This window comes from Apis florea, unplaced genomic scaffold (assembly GCF_048593485.1).
Source record: "Apis florea isolate Af1SG1 unplaced genomic scaffold, ASM4859348v1 contig_2201_pilon, whole genome shotgun sequence".
In the NCBI taxonomy this organism is placed as follows: domain Eukaryota; kingdom Metazoa; phylum Arthropoda; class Insecta; order Hymenoptera; family Apidae; genus Apis; species Apis florea.
The window spans coordinates 99676-114600 of record NW_028256542.1 but is presented as its reverse complement, the minus strand read 5'-3'; the positions used below and the strand labels follow the sequence as shown (position 1 = coordinate 114600).

The following is a 14925-nucleotide window of genomic DNA, read 5'->3' as shown; positions in this document are numbered from 1 at the left end:
ATACACAATGATTCTTTTTATTTCATTTCAGTCATTATTTAAAAATATAAATTATGAAAAAAATGTGACTCAAAGATAAATCTATAAGTTACATTTTCATATTTCAAAATATTACATACTTTTTACATACTTACAAATTTTTAAAAAGTACTTATAATTACGAGTAATATTTTATTAGAATTTACGAGCATTAATTAGACCAGAATTAATTAACTGGTTGATGCGGTATTCAATGATGTATTATGAGTTTGTTTGCGATAATGGAGTGCCTCTTGATACGCTTTTTTAACAGCTTTTCTATCCGCGGGTTTTCGAGACTCAATTAGTTTTGCTTCATCCAATTCTTGGGAAACTCCAAGTTTTTCTAATTTTTCTCCCGGTAGCCATTGCCTGTAATAATTATTTATAATTTTATTAACAAAAAAATCAAATTCTTATTATTCTACAAAAAAAATTAAGTTATTTATATTAATTATATAAATAATATAATATATTATATTAATTAAGTTAGAAGAAATAAAAAATATTCTTACCATGTTCTTTTGGTATCGAAGAAAAGAACGAGAAATACTGGTTCTTTATAATTAACAGCAAGTGCTAATACATCATCTGGTGGTGCTGGTATTGGTACACCTTTATGCACAGTACCTCTAGGAGTATTAGGATCTATTATAAGAGCTGGATACCAGGGATAACCACGGCATTTAGCCCATACAAGTTGAAGGGCTTCTAGACCATTACTAGCGATTATTTCTTTGCTTTCCAGTTCTTTTTTTGCTTCGTTTGCTTCTTGTTGTCTCTGTTTTTCTTCTTCTAAATCAGGAGTAGTAGACCTACTTGTTGAACAACTGCTACAACTGGATGATTGACTTTCACCTTCTCCCACATCACTGTCCATTGTTCCACTTCTATAGAAATTAATTTTATATTATTATTTTATATTAAATATATTAATTTTATATTAATTTTATATTGAATTTTTATTTGAAATGCGACTATCTACAATAAAAAGAACGAATAATACATGCCTGTAAATTTTAAAACTGTCACTTTGTTTTTTTTTATCATCTTCCAAAGTAAATATTTGATTACTTCTACTGGCTCTCGCTCTTGCTTTGCGAGTAAAAAGAACTGCTGTTCTTCTGTTTACACCTCCTATTTCTTTTTCTCCAGATTGTAATTCAATTTCTCCGCGGCTTCTATTATTACGATCCCTTTTTCTGGATTTGGAAGCTGTTTGTTCATTTTCGCCAGGATCTAATTCAGGATAATCTTTACGAGCTTGTTCTATAAGAACACCACCTTGTTCTTTCATCTTTATTCCAGCTCGATAGAACATAGTATCTTTGCGATTATAGGCTAAACAGTTATTCACCATCAAATTGAAATCTGCTTCAAAAGCCCCAATAGTATCATATTCTTGTCTTTCTATTTTTGTCTAAAAAATAAAAATTATATATATAATTTAATAACTTTTTTTTATTTTAAATAATTTAAAATAAAATTAATTACCTGCATAGTAGATAAATCCATAGGATGAGATACAATTTCTAAATAATCTGGAACTTCTTTAATATTTACAGGTTGTCCAAATACATCATTTATATCTTTCATTTTAATTGCTTCTAACAATGAACGTAAAATACTTTCTAGTGGACGTAATTCGAACCATAAACATTTTTCTTTTCTGTAAAATAAATTTAATATTTGGATATTTATTATATATTTTTTTAATAATAATAATAAATTTTTTTGAAATTAATTCGAAATCTTACACTTTAAATAATTCTTTTTTCAACTTCTCTCGTTTGCGTACTAATTCACAAAGTAATCGAGCCCGCTCGAGATCTTGACGTAAACATTGCCAATATTTTAATTGACGATACAATTCTCCACGTAATTCACTATCTGGTGGCGGTGAAGAATTTTCTCCAAGTGGGGGTGGTCGAGATTGTGGATGTGAACTTTGAAGTCTTCTGAGAAGTGGTACACCATTTCTGTATTGCCGTTTCAAAGTCCAATATGCTATAAGACGCTGTATCAGTTGACTTCGTTTAGGCAACCCTTCAGCTAAGCTAGTATTATAAAATATCAATAATGTTTTTACATTTTGTAACATTTATTATAAAAAATTTTTGTTTGTTACCTAGCTATTTCCTTAATACGTTCCGGTGGTATGGTTGGAATAGAAATAACAGGAGCAGAAGAGCTTTTTTTATTTGCAATTGCTCTTCGTCTTGCATCAGCAGGATTGGTGGAAGGTTGATAATCTGATGGTGTATGAGCTTCACAATAAGCTGTTTTTTGAACTAACATTGGTTCTCCATTTGTAGGTTGCACTGTCCTCATGCGCATACATAAACCAGCTTGTTGTGCACATGTTACATGAAATGCAGCATAACAGTTGCTTTTATGACATTGAATACAAGCTCCTGATCCTCTACGTTTGCATACACAGCATGTAAGTCTCCAACGTGCAGCAGGTATGCTTTCTATACTATCAATAGGCTCCAGAAATACAGTATTGGCGAATCTGACTTCTGGTATCCATAAAGCACACACAACATGAGCCCATGTAGCTGGGCGATCAGTTTGTTTAAAAGCACCACCTCTATTAGGGCATAAAACACAATCAACTGCTCGTGATGGACTTTGCAAACATCTCCTGCACAACCACTGTCCCTCAGGAATATATGGTACACCATAACAATCCTGATGAACAGCAAGATTGCACATATCACAAAATAGTATAGCATTACTATTCTGACATTCTCCATCCATGCAAATACAGCAAACTGCATCTTCATCAGCTGCTATTCCTCCACCACCATTACTTTGTTGTTGAAAATAAGATTCTTTTTCTAATCTGTCCATTAATAATTCAAATGTATCAGGTTCTAAAGGTGGATTAAGTCCCGAAGCTAATCTTCTTTCATTTACTATTGATAACCATGCAGTATCTTCTTCATCTAAATCATATTCTACTTCTCCTGAAAAAGGAAACAAATTCAAATAGATTGAAATTACTTGCTAATTCTAAATATACTTAAAAAAATTATATACCATCAAGTTCTTCACCACTACGTTCCATAAATCTAATATACGAATTTGGAAGTGCTTCAGCTTCGCCTAACTGTTGTTCATATTCATCTATTTCTTTTACCATAGCTACAGGTAAAGTATTAAGAATATTCTTCTCTTCTTTATCTTTATCTGATGGTGCAATATATCCTTTTTGAATGTTTTTTTCATCAAAACCATTTCCTTCCAAAGAAATAATAGGTATTGAATCTGTGATTCCAATTTTAAATATTTTATTTACATCTTCACCAATAGGATTTACCTTAAATATAAACATAAGCATAAACATAAATAACATTATAAAATTATTCATCTCAAAAATTTTCAAATATTAAAATAAAATAAAAATAAAATTTTTTTTTATTTTGTTAAATATAATTATAATTTATTTTAAAATTTGCCTTATATTTCTTAATCCTTTTAGAGTAAATTTTAAAAAAAATTCTAAAAAGAATAATTATATGTGCAATAACAATTGTTAAAATTTATTGGTTATGAAAAATTAAAAAAATATATATTTTATATTTGATATCAGAACCTTTAAAGATTTATATGATAAAAAAATAATTATTTTTCGAGTTATTTATTTTAAATTTCTTGTAATTTCATTATATTATCAAAAGATTAAATACATTCAATAATAATTAAAATAACTTTATATATTAATTAAATATATAAGTTCAAATAATATTTTCTTTTATTTATAAATAAAAATATATTGCTTTCTTATATCAATTAAATTTTACATTTTATATATGTTTTTAAAATATATTTAAAAATTAATAAAATATTATTTTATTATCTTTTTGTAATTTTTAAGCATTGATTAAAGTATATTTCATACCAAAACAAATTTTGATGTTTCTTGTGTACTTAATGCTTCAGTGTTCGCAGGACTGGTGCTATCATTATTAACACCAATTCTACTTCTGCCTTTTTTTTTATTTGATTGTGATGTGTTCATCTTCTTTCACGATTTGGCGTTTTATAAATAATAATGTGCTTATATCATCCACACTTCAATTTAAAATCTTTTCTTACGTATGTTTTTTATTTTAAACTATTCGGCTATGAATTCGTCTTGATAACATACATTAAAATTACATGAATTATATCTCTCATTTTTATGCCAATACAACTATTATAAGATAATTGCATTAATTTGTATTTGAGAAAAAAAGAAACGCTCACAATTGTTTGAACAAGTAAACTAACCAATTTGAGCGGCAAACGTAATGTGCACTGACATGTTAATGTAATAAAAGTACTTTGCATGTCAATTATAAACTATTTTTTCAAATATATAAATTTTCAATTGATTTTGAAAAATTTTTTTATGTTAAATATACATTAATTTTTGTTTAAATATATTTCACAGAATTAATTAAATAAAACTTAACTTAATAATTTATGCTAGACTTACTATTTATGATATAGTTATAGCAATAGAAACTATCCTTTATAAACAAGTAATTTCAAATATGTATCATAACCTGATAATTAAGAGATAAAAATATTATTTTCTATTATTAATTTTTGATAAAAAAAATATATATCATAATCTATAAAAGATTTTATATTATTTTATAGCAAAAAATTAAAATAATAATATTAATCAAAATAAATTTATGTCAACAAATTTAATATTTCATTTCAAGAAACTATAACTTTAATTAATATATATAATATATTAAATTTTAATATCATTATAATCTGTTTAAAATACTACAAATGTAAATTTTCATAAAATTAAAAAAATTGTTTGATATAGATTTTTATATCATTAAGCGGTCATTTTCAAAACATGCTAAGCGAATGGCGTCACCTGGTGACCAAAGAAACATACAAATTGAACTCAACGCAGTTTCCGTTTGAGCTTGCTAGTCCTGGTTCTGAATACTTTGTGCACAGAGTGGGAGAGGGTAAGAGATCTAACTTTACACCAGTCATTGGCAGTATTTGTTCCTGTGGCCACAGCTTTGGTTCGTCTATCTCGTAATTGAAAGTTTGGTGTAAAAACTAGTTTACTAGATAGACGATATTTGTGTTTTGTGAGAGTGTGGATCGCGGAACAGTAACTAAAACTAACTAGATTTGTAACTGAAGGAACTGATGTTCCGCTAAGAATTATGTCGGATATTGGTGCAGGATTACGATCGGTCACACGTCAAGTCAGCTGACATATTGCGCCCTGCTACACCGCAACAGCTCTTGGTAAGTGTCGCAATCACACTACTCGCTCATCAACGACGACTATTTTTATCGAATACCTGTGAAATACGTTCGCGTAACCATACGCTATTTTTTTCGTCTGACCACGGTGAAATCTAGCCTGGTTCTTGATTCGTTCCATTCGCTTTGCACTCTTCTCTTAATCCTCTATCTTGGCGTTTCTCTTCATAAAAAGATGTCCGACGCAACGTAGAATACATATTACATGGGACAAAGGAAACAACGCAATTTCTGACTAGGTGCGTATTTTCAAGAATGAGAAACATGTATTTAATACTCATTCCATTTCTTCGTGCTTCTTGACTGCGTGTTGCGTGCGTAGATGCATGCGTTTGACCGTGTATCTACACGATAGCAGCGCCGACGCGATTCAAGCGCAAATGCACACTTATGCATTTTAGCCTCCCCTGCCGCGATTTTCATACCCTCTTTCATCCACATCCGTACTGGCTTATCCCCTTCTTTTAACCCTTTGTATATTCCGTGTACTTCTACTAATAATTGTTATTTTTTTTTATATGTTTTTTTATATGTTAACCACAGAATATAAGTATCAAATCGAATTTTCAAATATGTTTGTATCATTTACAAGTTAAAAACTCATTTTCTTTGCAATTTCAAATAAGTTATAAATTTAGATGGTGTTCTAAGGTTATGATTTTCTTCTTCTCTAAAATGTTTAAAATTCGTTAGAATACAATTAAATTTTTCAGAACTTTTATCTGTTGATAATAATCAAAACAATCCGAAAACTTCATCATGCGTCTTAAATGAATTGAGGTATTTCAAATTTATCACTATCTCTCTAGAAGTAAATGTTGAGCAATAGCTATTCCTTTCTATATCGCGCATGTAGTCAATTCGATATAACCTCTCAAAATATTAAGAAATAATTATAACTTTTATTTCGGAAAATCTGTAGATGGCATTCATGAATAGAGATACAGAATCGAGTGTATAAGATAGACAATAGTACCAACGAAGACAAAAAGTTTATCATTTTATTTGTTACCAATTTTTGATGAATTTCATGACGATTTAATTGCTCGCCAATGACATAAAATTAACGCACTTACTTGAAATTTGATTTAAAAAAAAATTGTTAGGTAAGTGTTGCAATAGAAACGATTAGCAGGTTGATGCTGTATGTCAATGTAGATTAACCTCACCCGAGCCACACCTCGCTTTCTTCCGCTGGTGATGAGTGATATTGTAAAATGGCTGCATGAAGAATTACAAGCAAAGTAATATCGTATATGATAGCTTTCGTAGGAAAATTTCATCAATCGTCAGTATTAATTTGCGCGCGCAGATGATCTTACTCGAGGAATTTTTAATTATAAGAATTTCTTTTTTTAATAAATTTTTCATATGTTTTAAATTATAAATATAATTTTTTATAAAATATCATTTTCGACGAAACATGAATCAGACATTTATCGTTTTCAACGGATGCGATTTAAAATCATCGACCATATACGTCGTACTTTAAAAGATATTCTTACCACGTGTCATTGGACTGTACAGTTGAATTTCATAAGAACAATAAGAGAATAGAATATAGCTGACTGACAACCAAAATACAATTGCAAGTACAATTTTAGATCGTCCTTACCTATCATCTTTTTGTTTTATTTTAATTGAATTTAGTATTTTTATCTTAACGTTATTTAAGTTAAATTTAATAAAGACAAGTTTTATAATTAAAATAAATTTTTAGAATATTTTATATTAATATTTTTGCATTTATATTAATTTTATATTTAAATTTATTTATATTATAATTTTAATATTTATTTTATATTAATTTTTTTGCATTAGACTATTTCATAATTATATATTTGAAGATTGGAGTCTATGACTAATATTTATTAAATTTATTGCCGATCGTAATTTTTTATTTTACTATTAATTTTAATAATTTTAATAATAATTAATCGATTCTCAATGCTTTTGAGATTAAATCAAGGTCAAACAAATTCGTGCTCTATAAAATTTTGTTTATATTTAGAAATCAATTAATTAAAATTATTATATTCATTTTTTTTTAATATATAAAAATCAGTTACATTTAATATAATAATATATATATTATTGCATATTTTTATAAATCGATTATTTGTTATATATCATTGCACAACTTCGAATCAAGAAAAAATACTTATGTATTATATTATCATCGTGTATATATTATGTAAATACATTTAGTAAATTTAAATTGTTTAACAGTTGCTTTAGTATAAATAAGTAACTAAATCGTGCAAGTAAATCAACGTGATTTGTACAATGACGTGTATGGTGACTATTTGTTTTGAAGTGGTGGTAACGATTAGTAATTTTCATTGTTTCGATTTTCGAAGAATACATAAACATTTCTATTTCAAACAAAAATGAATGTAGATAAGTAAAACGGGAAATGAAAACGCGTCATTATCTAGAAATGAGTCAAACATAGAGACAATTACATTTAAAATCGGAATTAAATATTTTTGAATGAGATTGGCACACAAAATTTGCGCGCATATTTAATGAACTAGCTAGTTACTTTCCGTTAGAAAGTGTTTCTATTTCATTTGCTTGTGTAAATGGAACTTTCATTAAAATCGATGTTTTTAATTAGTTATACCAACTGTCATCGTCAGTATGATAAATACGTTATGTCGGAACATCAAGAATATTTTATGCTAATTAAAAATAATGATTAATAATTTTTTAAAGCAATTTATGTAAAATATATATCTTAAAAAGTTATTTATTAAGTTTAATTGAATTTTCGAGAAAAAATTTTATAATTATATGTAAAAGGTAATTTGATTTTATAAAATTTTTGTCTTAAAACATTGTCTTAAAGATATAATCAAGTGATATGTCTTAAAAGCACATGAATGTTTAAAAATATTATTATAATATATTATTATTATAATTTTTTATCATATTGCTTATAAACTAAAATTGCTTAAAAACTAAAATTTCTTGAATACTCATATATATATTAGATTTTATTGTAAATAAGTTAAATAAGTTAATAATTTTTATTTAAGAATTTTTCATACCTTATATATATTGTTGTATTTTTATTAAAAATTAAATATTTTGAAAAACAACTAATATTTGTTGATTTGAATGAATATTGAAATTTATAGGAGTTTAAAAATCATTGATATTTAAGTACTTTTAATGTATAAAAAATGCATTAAAATATTATTTTAAGTGGTTTATATTAGAGTGATTAGATATTTATTATATTGCGATTAAAACTCAAAAAATATTTTAAATTATATATATTATAATATTTTAATATACAAAAATTTATTTTTAATTTATTATTGTATTCAAATGTAAAAAAAAATTTTTATTTAATTTTATTAATTAAAAAACTTTCGATTTTTTGCTACTAATCATTTTCATTTTATTAACTGATTTAGCAATTTGTTAATATATTTCATGTATTTTCTAAATATGCATTGATAAATTTTTAAATATTTAAATAATTTGGAATATAAAGAAATAAATTATATATCTGAATAAAGCAAAGTCACGTAACAAGGTTATCACACATAACGAGACATAAAAATAAAGTATTTGCATTTAAACATTAAATATGACCAAGTGGGAAATTTTCTTTTATATATATTCTTTATTTTTTCTTCTTTATAAATTTCCTGATATGTTTTTTACGTTTAATTTAGCTTTCAATTATTATAATGACGTCATGAGCTCTGAAGAACTAACGGATTTAAGTCCCGTTTTTATACTTTCACTGTACAGAAAATTTTCATTGAAATATAATAAATTATATTAGTTATTATTTTTTCAATATTTTTTATTAGAAATAAATGTATTCTTTCTACACCGTTAAGCAACTAGAGCAATAGGTTAATATATTAATAAGGAATAGTTAATATATTAATATTTGATATTGAGATTTTTTTTTTAATTATTTGAAGCACTATATGTTAATTTTATAATTAAAATATTAATTTCTATTTTGTTTTATTTGTATGTAAAATTTCTTCATAAACATAGACATATGAAAGAAAATTTGTAAGTATATAGTAAAACTGAAAAAACAAAAAAATGTAATTATCTCAAAGGAATTTAAATTTAATAAACATTAATATATTTATATTATATTTCTTTATTAAGCATAATAAATTATATAAAAATATAAATATAAATGAAATTTTTTTCTGTTATTTTTATTAAATTAAAAATAAAATCTTTGAAAATAAAATTATTGAACATAAAATAATAAACTTTTTCTACTCTTTCACTTTATATTTGTCGGCATGTATCAGATAATATATAGTTTTAATTATATTATATAGATAATATTGAGAAATAACGCTACGACATCTACAGATTTATTTAGGAAATATGCTAAACACATCATTACATAGTGTTCCAACAAAAAAAAGTATCAGTATATTTCATAGAAGTATGTATTAATTATGAATTGTGTTTATTGTTAAACCATTTCAGAAAAACTTGCAAAAGATTGAAAAAATTATGACATAAAGAACGATCATGTGTACGCAAGCGCAGAATAAAAAGAAGAAATGAATGAGTCGTGTATATATACTTGTATTTAAATAAGAAAGAGAAAAATAGTGACGAGAATAAATGGCGGAAATTTAAGTATTATCTAAATTATCAACTAAATTTTCTATTTATTTATATTTTTCGCATATTTGAAAAATATAAAGAAAAAAACAATAAAACAATCGAATTTTTAAATTTCAAACGTTTGTGTTGGATAAAAGGCGAGGTCTCGGTAAATTATGCTTCATAGTACCTAACCTTATCGTGCAAGTGTGCGCGCTGTGTCGTTGGTTGTACGTTCGCCCAGAGGTTGTACGTTCAAACGATCGCCATCATGAAAACATTCGACCCGTCGTGTCGTTATCGTTGTTTCTCCTCCGTCCTTGCAGGTTCCTCAGATTGAAGTAATATCGAGCGCTCGAGCGCGAAGTTGCATACAAAGAGCGAGAAAGAGAGAGAACGAGAAGGAAAGAAAGGAAGAGAGAAAGAGTTATTTGGTAACATTTCGTTTTAGTTGTGGAGAGAGAGAAGGGTCTTAAGAGACAAAGCGAACGCGCGCATCGAGAGTGGCTAAAGCGAGAATTGCGCCGCCGAGAATTACAAAGCACAAGTCAGAAGGGAAGAGAGCTCCCCCGACCGACGGTCGACTATCGGTCGTAACTGCACGTCATCTAACGTGTCTTAACACGATAAGGATAGACGGAGAACCTACTTAAATGCCTCGAACGAATTCTTACTCCATGTTGTGCGTTGGTTGCGACACGACTGCGTGTTGGAAAGTGAGTAATATCACGTTTCCCCTGATCACGCCTCTTCCATTTGGATTTTATTGCGAATACGAAAATCAGACAATAATGACAACGCGTTAAAAATTCCAACCTTCTAATCCTTTTTCTTTTCCTTTATTTTTTTCTATTATCTATCATCGTCAATTGTTTGCTTTTCGTTGTCCAATTTCTCGATTTTATTTGCCCTTGGAGGAATTACGTATACTCTCTCTTTCTCTCCTTCTCTCCTTCTCAAGAACAAAACTGTTCTGCACGAAAGAACGGCCCTTGTCTCAAGATATCGTTGCTGCTTTGCTGCTGACGATTTCTCTATTCTATGTATAGACTCCGTTATGTGTATATATATATATATATATATATATATATACGCGTGTGTGTGCAAATGAAAATTCGTCATGAAAATCTGTGCATCTGATTTCTTTGAGGCAGTACAGATGTGGTTGACGATGTTTCTCATCTAATGTAATGTGTCTATTATGGTGCAGTGATAATTATATTTTTCTTATTTTTTTAAAACTGTCAATGAGATTTAATGCATTGGAAACGGTTTTCATTAATTAATTAATAATTGCATACCTATGTCAAAGTTTTTAAGAATATATATTATAACATTTGTGCTTTGTCTTTTTTTTTGGATAAAAAAATTATTTTATGTATCATTGTTTTCTTTTTCTTTAGTGGAAAGATTTAGTTTATTTATTAAGTTTTGCTGAATGATATTAAATTTAATATTATATTATTATATTCTATTTATATTATATTATATATTAATATTAAATAATATCATAAAAAGAAATACTAAATAAGTATTTTTAATAGGTGAATGTATGGTGACACGCGGTCGTGAAGGATCAACTGGAGAGCGAGCTGTGGCAAGACAAGATTAACTATCTCCTATTTAGTTGATTGCAACTTGCTCGATATTCTTTCGAGTAATTGCAAATAGGATAAAAATAAGAACTTGTTCAATCATTAAAGTTCTATTGGAATAAACAAAGAAAATGGAGCGAGAATCTAATCCTATGCAAGCTCTATGTCGCAGCGGTTGTGGATTTTATGGCTCTCCAGCCACAGATGGCCTTTGTTCTCTTTGTTATAAAGAAAATCTAAAAAAGAAGCAGCAACCTCCTGTATCAGCTGCCACTGTACCAACATCACAGACCGTCTCTGGTAACGCTGGTACGTTGCAGGGCGGTTTTGGTAGTCCTGCAGCTACAGGAAATACAGCCCAACCTACCATTCCTACCATACCTCAATCAACAACAGATCTACCCAATCCCAAAGAAGTAAGTTTTGCATAAATTAAATTTATATAAAAATTACAAAAATAAATTATCAAAATACTAGTAGTATCATTTTAAATTTGGATATAATTAAAAAAAGAAAATTAAAAATTATTAATAAAGTTTTAATATGATTTAATTTTATAAAAATAATGTATTATTTAGTAATTGTAAATTTATATATTCTTAATTTCTGTTCCTCATCAGATAAATAGGGAGGATCAAGAAAATGAAGTAGGTGTAAGCAGTGGAGCGGTAGCAGAAGGATCTGTGAGTAGTGGGGATGCAGATGATTGCTTTGATGGCAAAGAGACTGACAAAGAATCTAAGAAGAAGAAAAATCGTTGCGCCGTGTGTCGCAAAAAAGTTGGTCTGACGGGTATGTAATATCATAATCTGAGGAAAATATTTTAAATTAATTTGACTAATTTACAATTTGATCTTTTAACAGGATTTGAATGTCGTTGTGGAGGACTGTTCTGCTCTGTGCATCGATACAGTGACAAGCATGATTGCAAATTCGATTATAGAGAAATGGGCGCTCAAGAGATTCGGCGCAACAATCCAGTTGTTGTTGGTGAAAAAGTGCAAAAAATTTGAACTATTTAGTGCGTAGATCGTTGGGAAAATGGTTATATAACTATATAAACAAAACAGAATATAAAACAAAAAAAACGGAGAAAATCGAGATAAATTATCTGGCAGCTGATTGCACGTCGAGGGGCGAGACGGATGAATGTAAGGATTGTGAACGAAAGGGAATAGGAAATTAGTATGAAAGAGTATGAGAGTAAGAGAGAGAACGAAACTGTAGTAAATGTGTTAGAACAGTTAAGAATGAAAGTATGAATTTGCGAGAGAGATAGAAAAGAAAAACATGAGAGAATGAAAATTTGAAAGAAAAAAATTGGTTTGTACATGATATGCAAATATATAGGATTGCCGAAAGTATAGACGAAATTTTCCGAAGGAAGAATGAAACATAAATAGAAAAGAAAGATTAAAACGAAAAGCAAAAAAAGAAAAACAAACAAAGAAATAGAAATTAGAGTGCGTGCCGCGTGTACGAATGCTTTGAGAAAATTTTTGGATGTTAGTGCCATGTCAGATTGTCATCTAAGCGAGAGTTTTAATCGAGAATATATTTGGTTCTAACTGCTGCCAGCTTACTTATTACCTTATTATTATCTATTACGATTTATTATTATTTTATCTTATGTTTATTAATTTACTTAAAAAAAAAAATGCAAAATTCGTGTATGGAAGTGTTTGTTTTTTCTTTTTTTTTTCTTTTTTCTTTCTTCTTTTTTTTTTAGATTTAGCTTTAGGAATAAAAAATATGAGAATTCTTGGTGCAGTCTTGGTCATGTTCTGAGACGTCTCATCGGGAGTTCTGGGTTTTTGAATCAAGAGAGAGAGAGCGAAAGAAAGAAAGAAACAAAGAAAATTTTTTATATGTATATAATCTATATTTCTCTCTCTCTCTGTTTCGTTCGTAATGTCTAAAAAGAAAAAAGGGGGAATGTTGCTTAGGTAATGGCTGACGTTGATGGGTGATCACAATCCTAGGTTAATAATTAGTCTAATAATTATTAAGTATATTAGTCTATTGATTCATAAATAATGCAATGAAGTATAAGTAGTACTGTGTGTTTATGTCCAATTTCACGTGAATATAACCAATTATTCCTTATTAAATATGTTTCAAACTATATCGCAAATCAATTATTTATGCCATGTGTTTATGAATCATCATAAAAAAAGAAAAAAACAAAATAGAGATGTAATATTCATCTAATTATCAGAATAATATTTTCAAAATAAAATTAGGTTGTGTCACGTGATTCATTCAGTCGGTTTTCTTGTTTTTTTTTTTTTTTTCTATTCTTCTAAATAAAATTATTATATTGGTGCTAAAATACACTTTGTACGATGAAACGTCTAAAGATCAGCCAGATACAAAAACAAAAGAAAAATAATAACAAACGAGAGGCCCCTCGACGAAGGGACGACTATCGCCCTATTATATCGATTAATAAAAGAAGTATTTCTCCGTTTGTCTTAACCATTTCCTTCCGTGTTGCAATACTTTTTAACAAAACAAAAAGAAAAAAAAAATCATAAAAAAGGAAAACACATGAAAGAAACGTAAGTTTCAATCTTTTGTTCAGCGTGTCTCTGACTCTTAAACTAGATCGTAGTTGAGAAAAAGAGAAAGAAGTTGCTGTAGGTATTGAGTTTTATGTCGCTTCTATTAAAAAAACTCAAAAATTGTTGCACGAAGCAATTTGTTGTAAAAGAAAAAAGAAAAAAACAAGGAAAATAATAATTATCCTTGTTGCTTCGTGAATTTTCAGAATTGCTTTTTCCGTATATCGTTGTCTTTTTTGTGAAAAATCGATAGTCGTCACATTGGGTCTTTTGTGATTTTAAAGACAAGCGAGAGAGAGAGAGAGAGAGAGAGAGAGAGAGAGAGAGAGAGAGAGAGAGAAAGAATGGGCGAGAACATGAAAAGAAAGAGAGACAGACGAAAACACCATACTGTGTATCGTACCACCATGTTTTTGCTGTCTTTAAAAATAATTGTTTCATTGTTTTTCTTTGTTTTCTTTCTAATCGATTATCGATCCTTCGTCCTTTGAAGTTTTGCGTGATAGCCGATATAGCGATAAAGAAAAACTATCGAAACGAAAAATCGTCTTATGAAATACAAAGAAAGAAGAAATCCTTGTATTAATTACGTTAATAGAATAAAGTGAATCGTTCTTAATTTCAGTGCCACGTTATGGATGGTCCTTATTTTATAATAGTAGATAATTGTATACTTTTGAAAAATAAGAAGGATCTTGTTCGTAATAGAACTTTGCATATATTCCACAATTGCCGTGATTCCATACACAGATACACATACATATAAACAATACATAACATCTATGGACAATATATTATTATGTGTACAGAGTGAGATTTTTTTAGTTATTACAATTTTTCAATTTTTG

The 14925-nt window shown here is 28.1% G+C and overlaps 2 protein-coding genes across 6 annotated transcripts; one reads left to right on the top strand and one right to left on the bottom strand.

Annotated features, from left to right (window-relative positions):
* Nucleotide 1: 1 nt before the first annotated feature.
* Nucleotides 2-4954, bottom strand: Br140 (bromodomain-containing protein 140). Its single transcript, XM_012484970.3, has 8 exons — nucleotides 3926-4954; nucleotides 3064-3343; nucleotides 2147-2990; nucleotides 1776-2075; nucleotides 1513-1687; nucleotides 1029-1438; nucleotides 534-908; nucleotides 2-390 (listed from the first exon to the last, which is right to left on the bottom strand). Exons 1-8 carry the CDS (start codon nucleotides 4043-4045, stop codon nucleotides 210-212), a joined length of 2685 nt encoding a protein of 894 aa, XP_012340424.3. The 5' UTR covers nucleotides 4046-4954; the 3' UTR covers nucleotides 2-209.
* Nucleotides 4955-5025: 71 nt separating this feature from the next.
* Nucleotides 5026-14701, top strand: drn (zinc finger AN1-type doctor no). 5 transcript variants are annotated; one of them, XM_086917294.1, is made up of 5 exons: nucleotides 5220-5295; nucleotides 5489-5552; nucleotides 11463-11929; nucleotides 12134-12305; nucleotides 12378-14701. In XM_086917294.1, exons 3-5 carry the CDS (start codon nucleotides 11645-11647, stop codon nucleotides 12524-12526), a joined length of 606 nt encoding a protein of 201 aa, XP_086773420.1. In that variant the 5' UTR covers nucleotides 5220-5295; nucleotides 5489-5552; nucleotides 11463-11644; the 3' UTR covers nucleotides 12527-14701. The 5 variants fall into 5 exon arrangements, with proteins under 5 accessions (XP_086773418.1, XP_086773420.1, XP_086773417.1 ...); XM_086917293.1 differs by lacking the exons at nucleotides 5220-5295; nucleotides 5489-5552 and adding exons at nucleotides 9916-10167; nucleotides 10245-10634; XM_086917292.1 differs by lacking the exon at nucleotides 5489-5552 and having other exon boundaries at nucleotides 5026-5295.
* The last annotated feature ends 224 nt before the right edge of the window (nucleotides 14702-14925 follow it).

Excerpts from the sequence above, each read along its gene's own strand:
- Br140 (XM_012484970.3), bottom strand. The coding sequence starts at position 4,045 with ATGAACACATCACAATCAAATAAAAAAAAAGGCAGAAGTAGAATTGGT. Across the intron at positions 2,991-3,063 it reads TAGTGGTGAAGAACTTGATG|GAGAAGTAGAATATGATTTA; the intron begins GTATATAATTTT and ends TTCCTTTTTCAG. Across the intron at positions 391-533 it reads TTCGATACCAAAAGAACATG|GCAATGGCTACCGGGAGAAA; the intron begins GTAAGAATATTT and ends TAATTATTACAG.
- drn (XM_086917292.1), top strand. The coding sequence starts at position 11,645 with ATGGAGCGAGAATCTAATCCTATGCAAGCTCTATGTCGCAGCGGTTGT. Across the intron at positions 11,930-12,133 it reads ATCTACCCAATCCCAAAGAA|ATAAATAGGGAGGATCAAGA; the intron begins GTAAGTTTTGCA and ends GTTCCTCATCAG. Across the intron at positions 12,306-12,377 it reads CAAAAAAGTTGGTCTGACGG|GATTTGAATGTCGTTGTGGA; the intron begins GTATGTAATATC and ends ATCTTTTAACAG.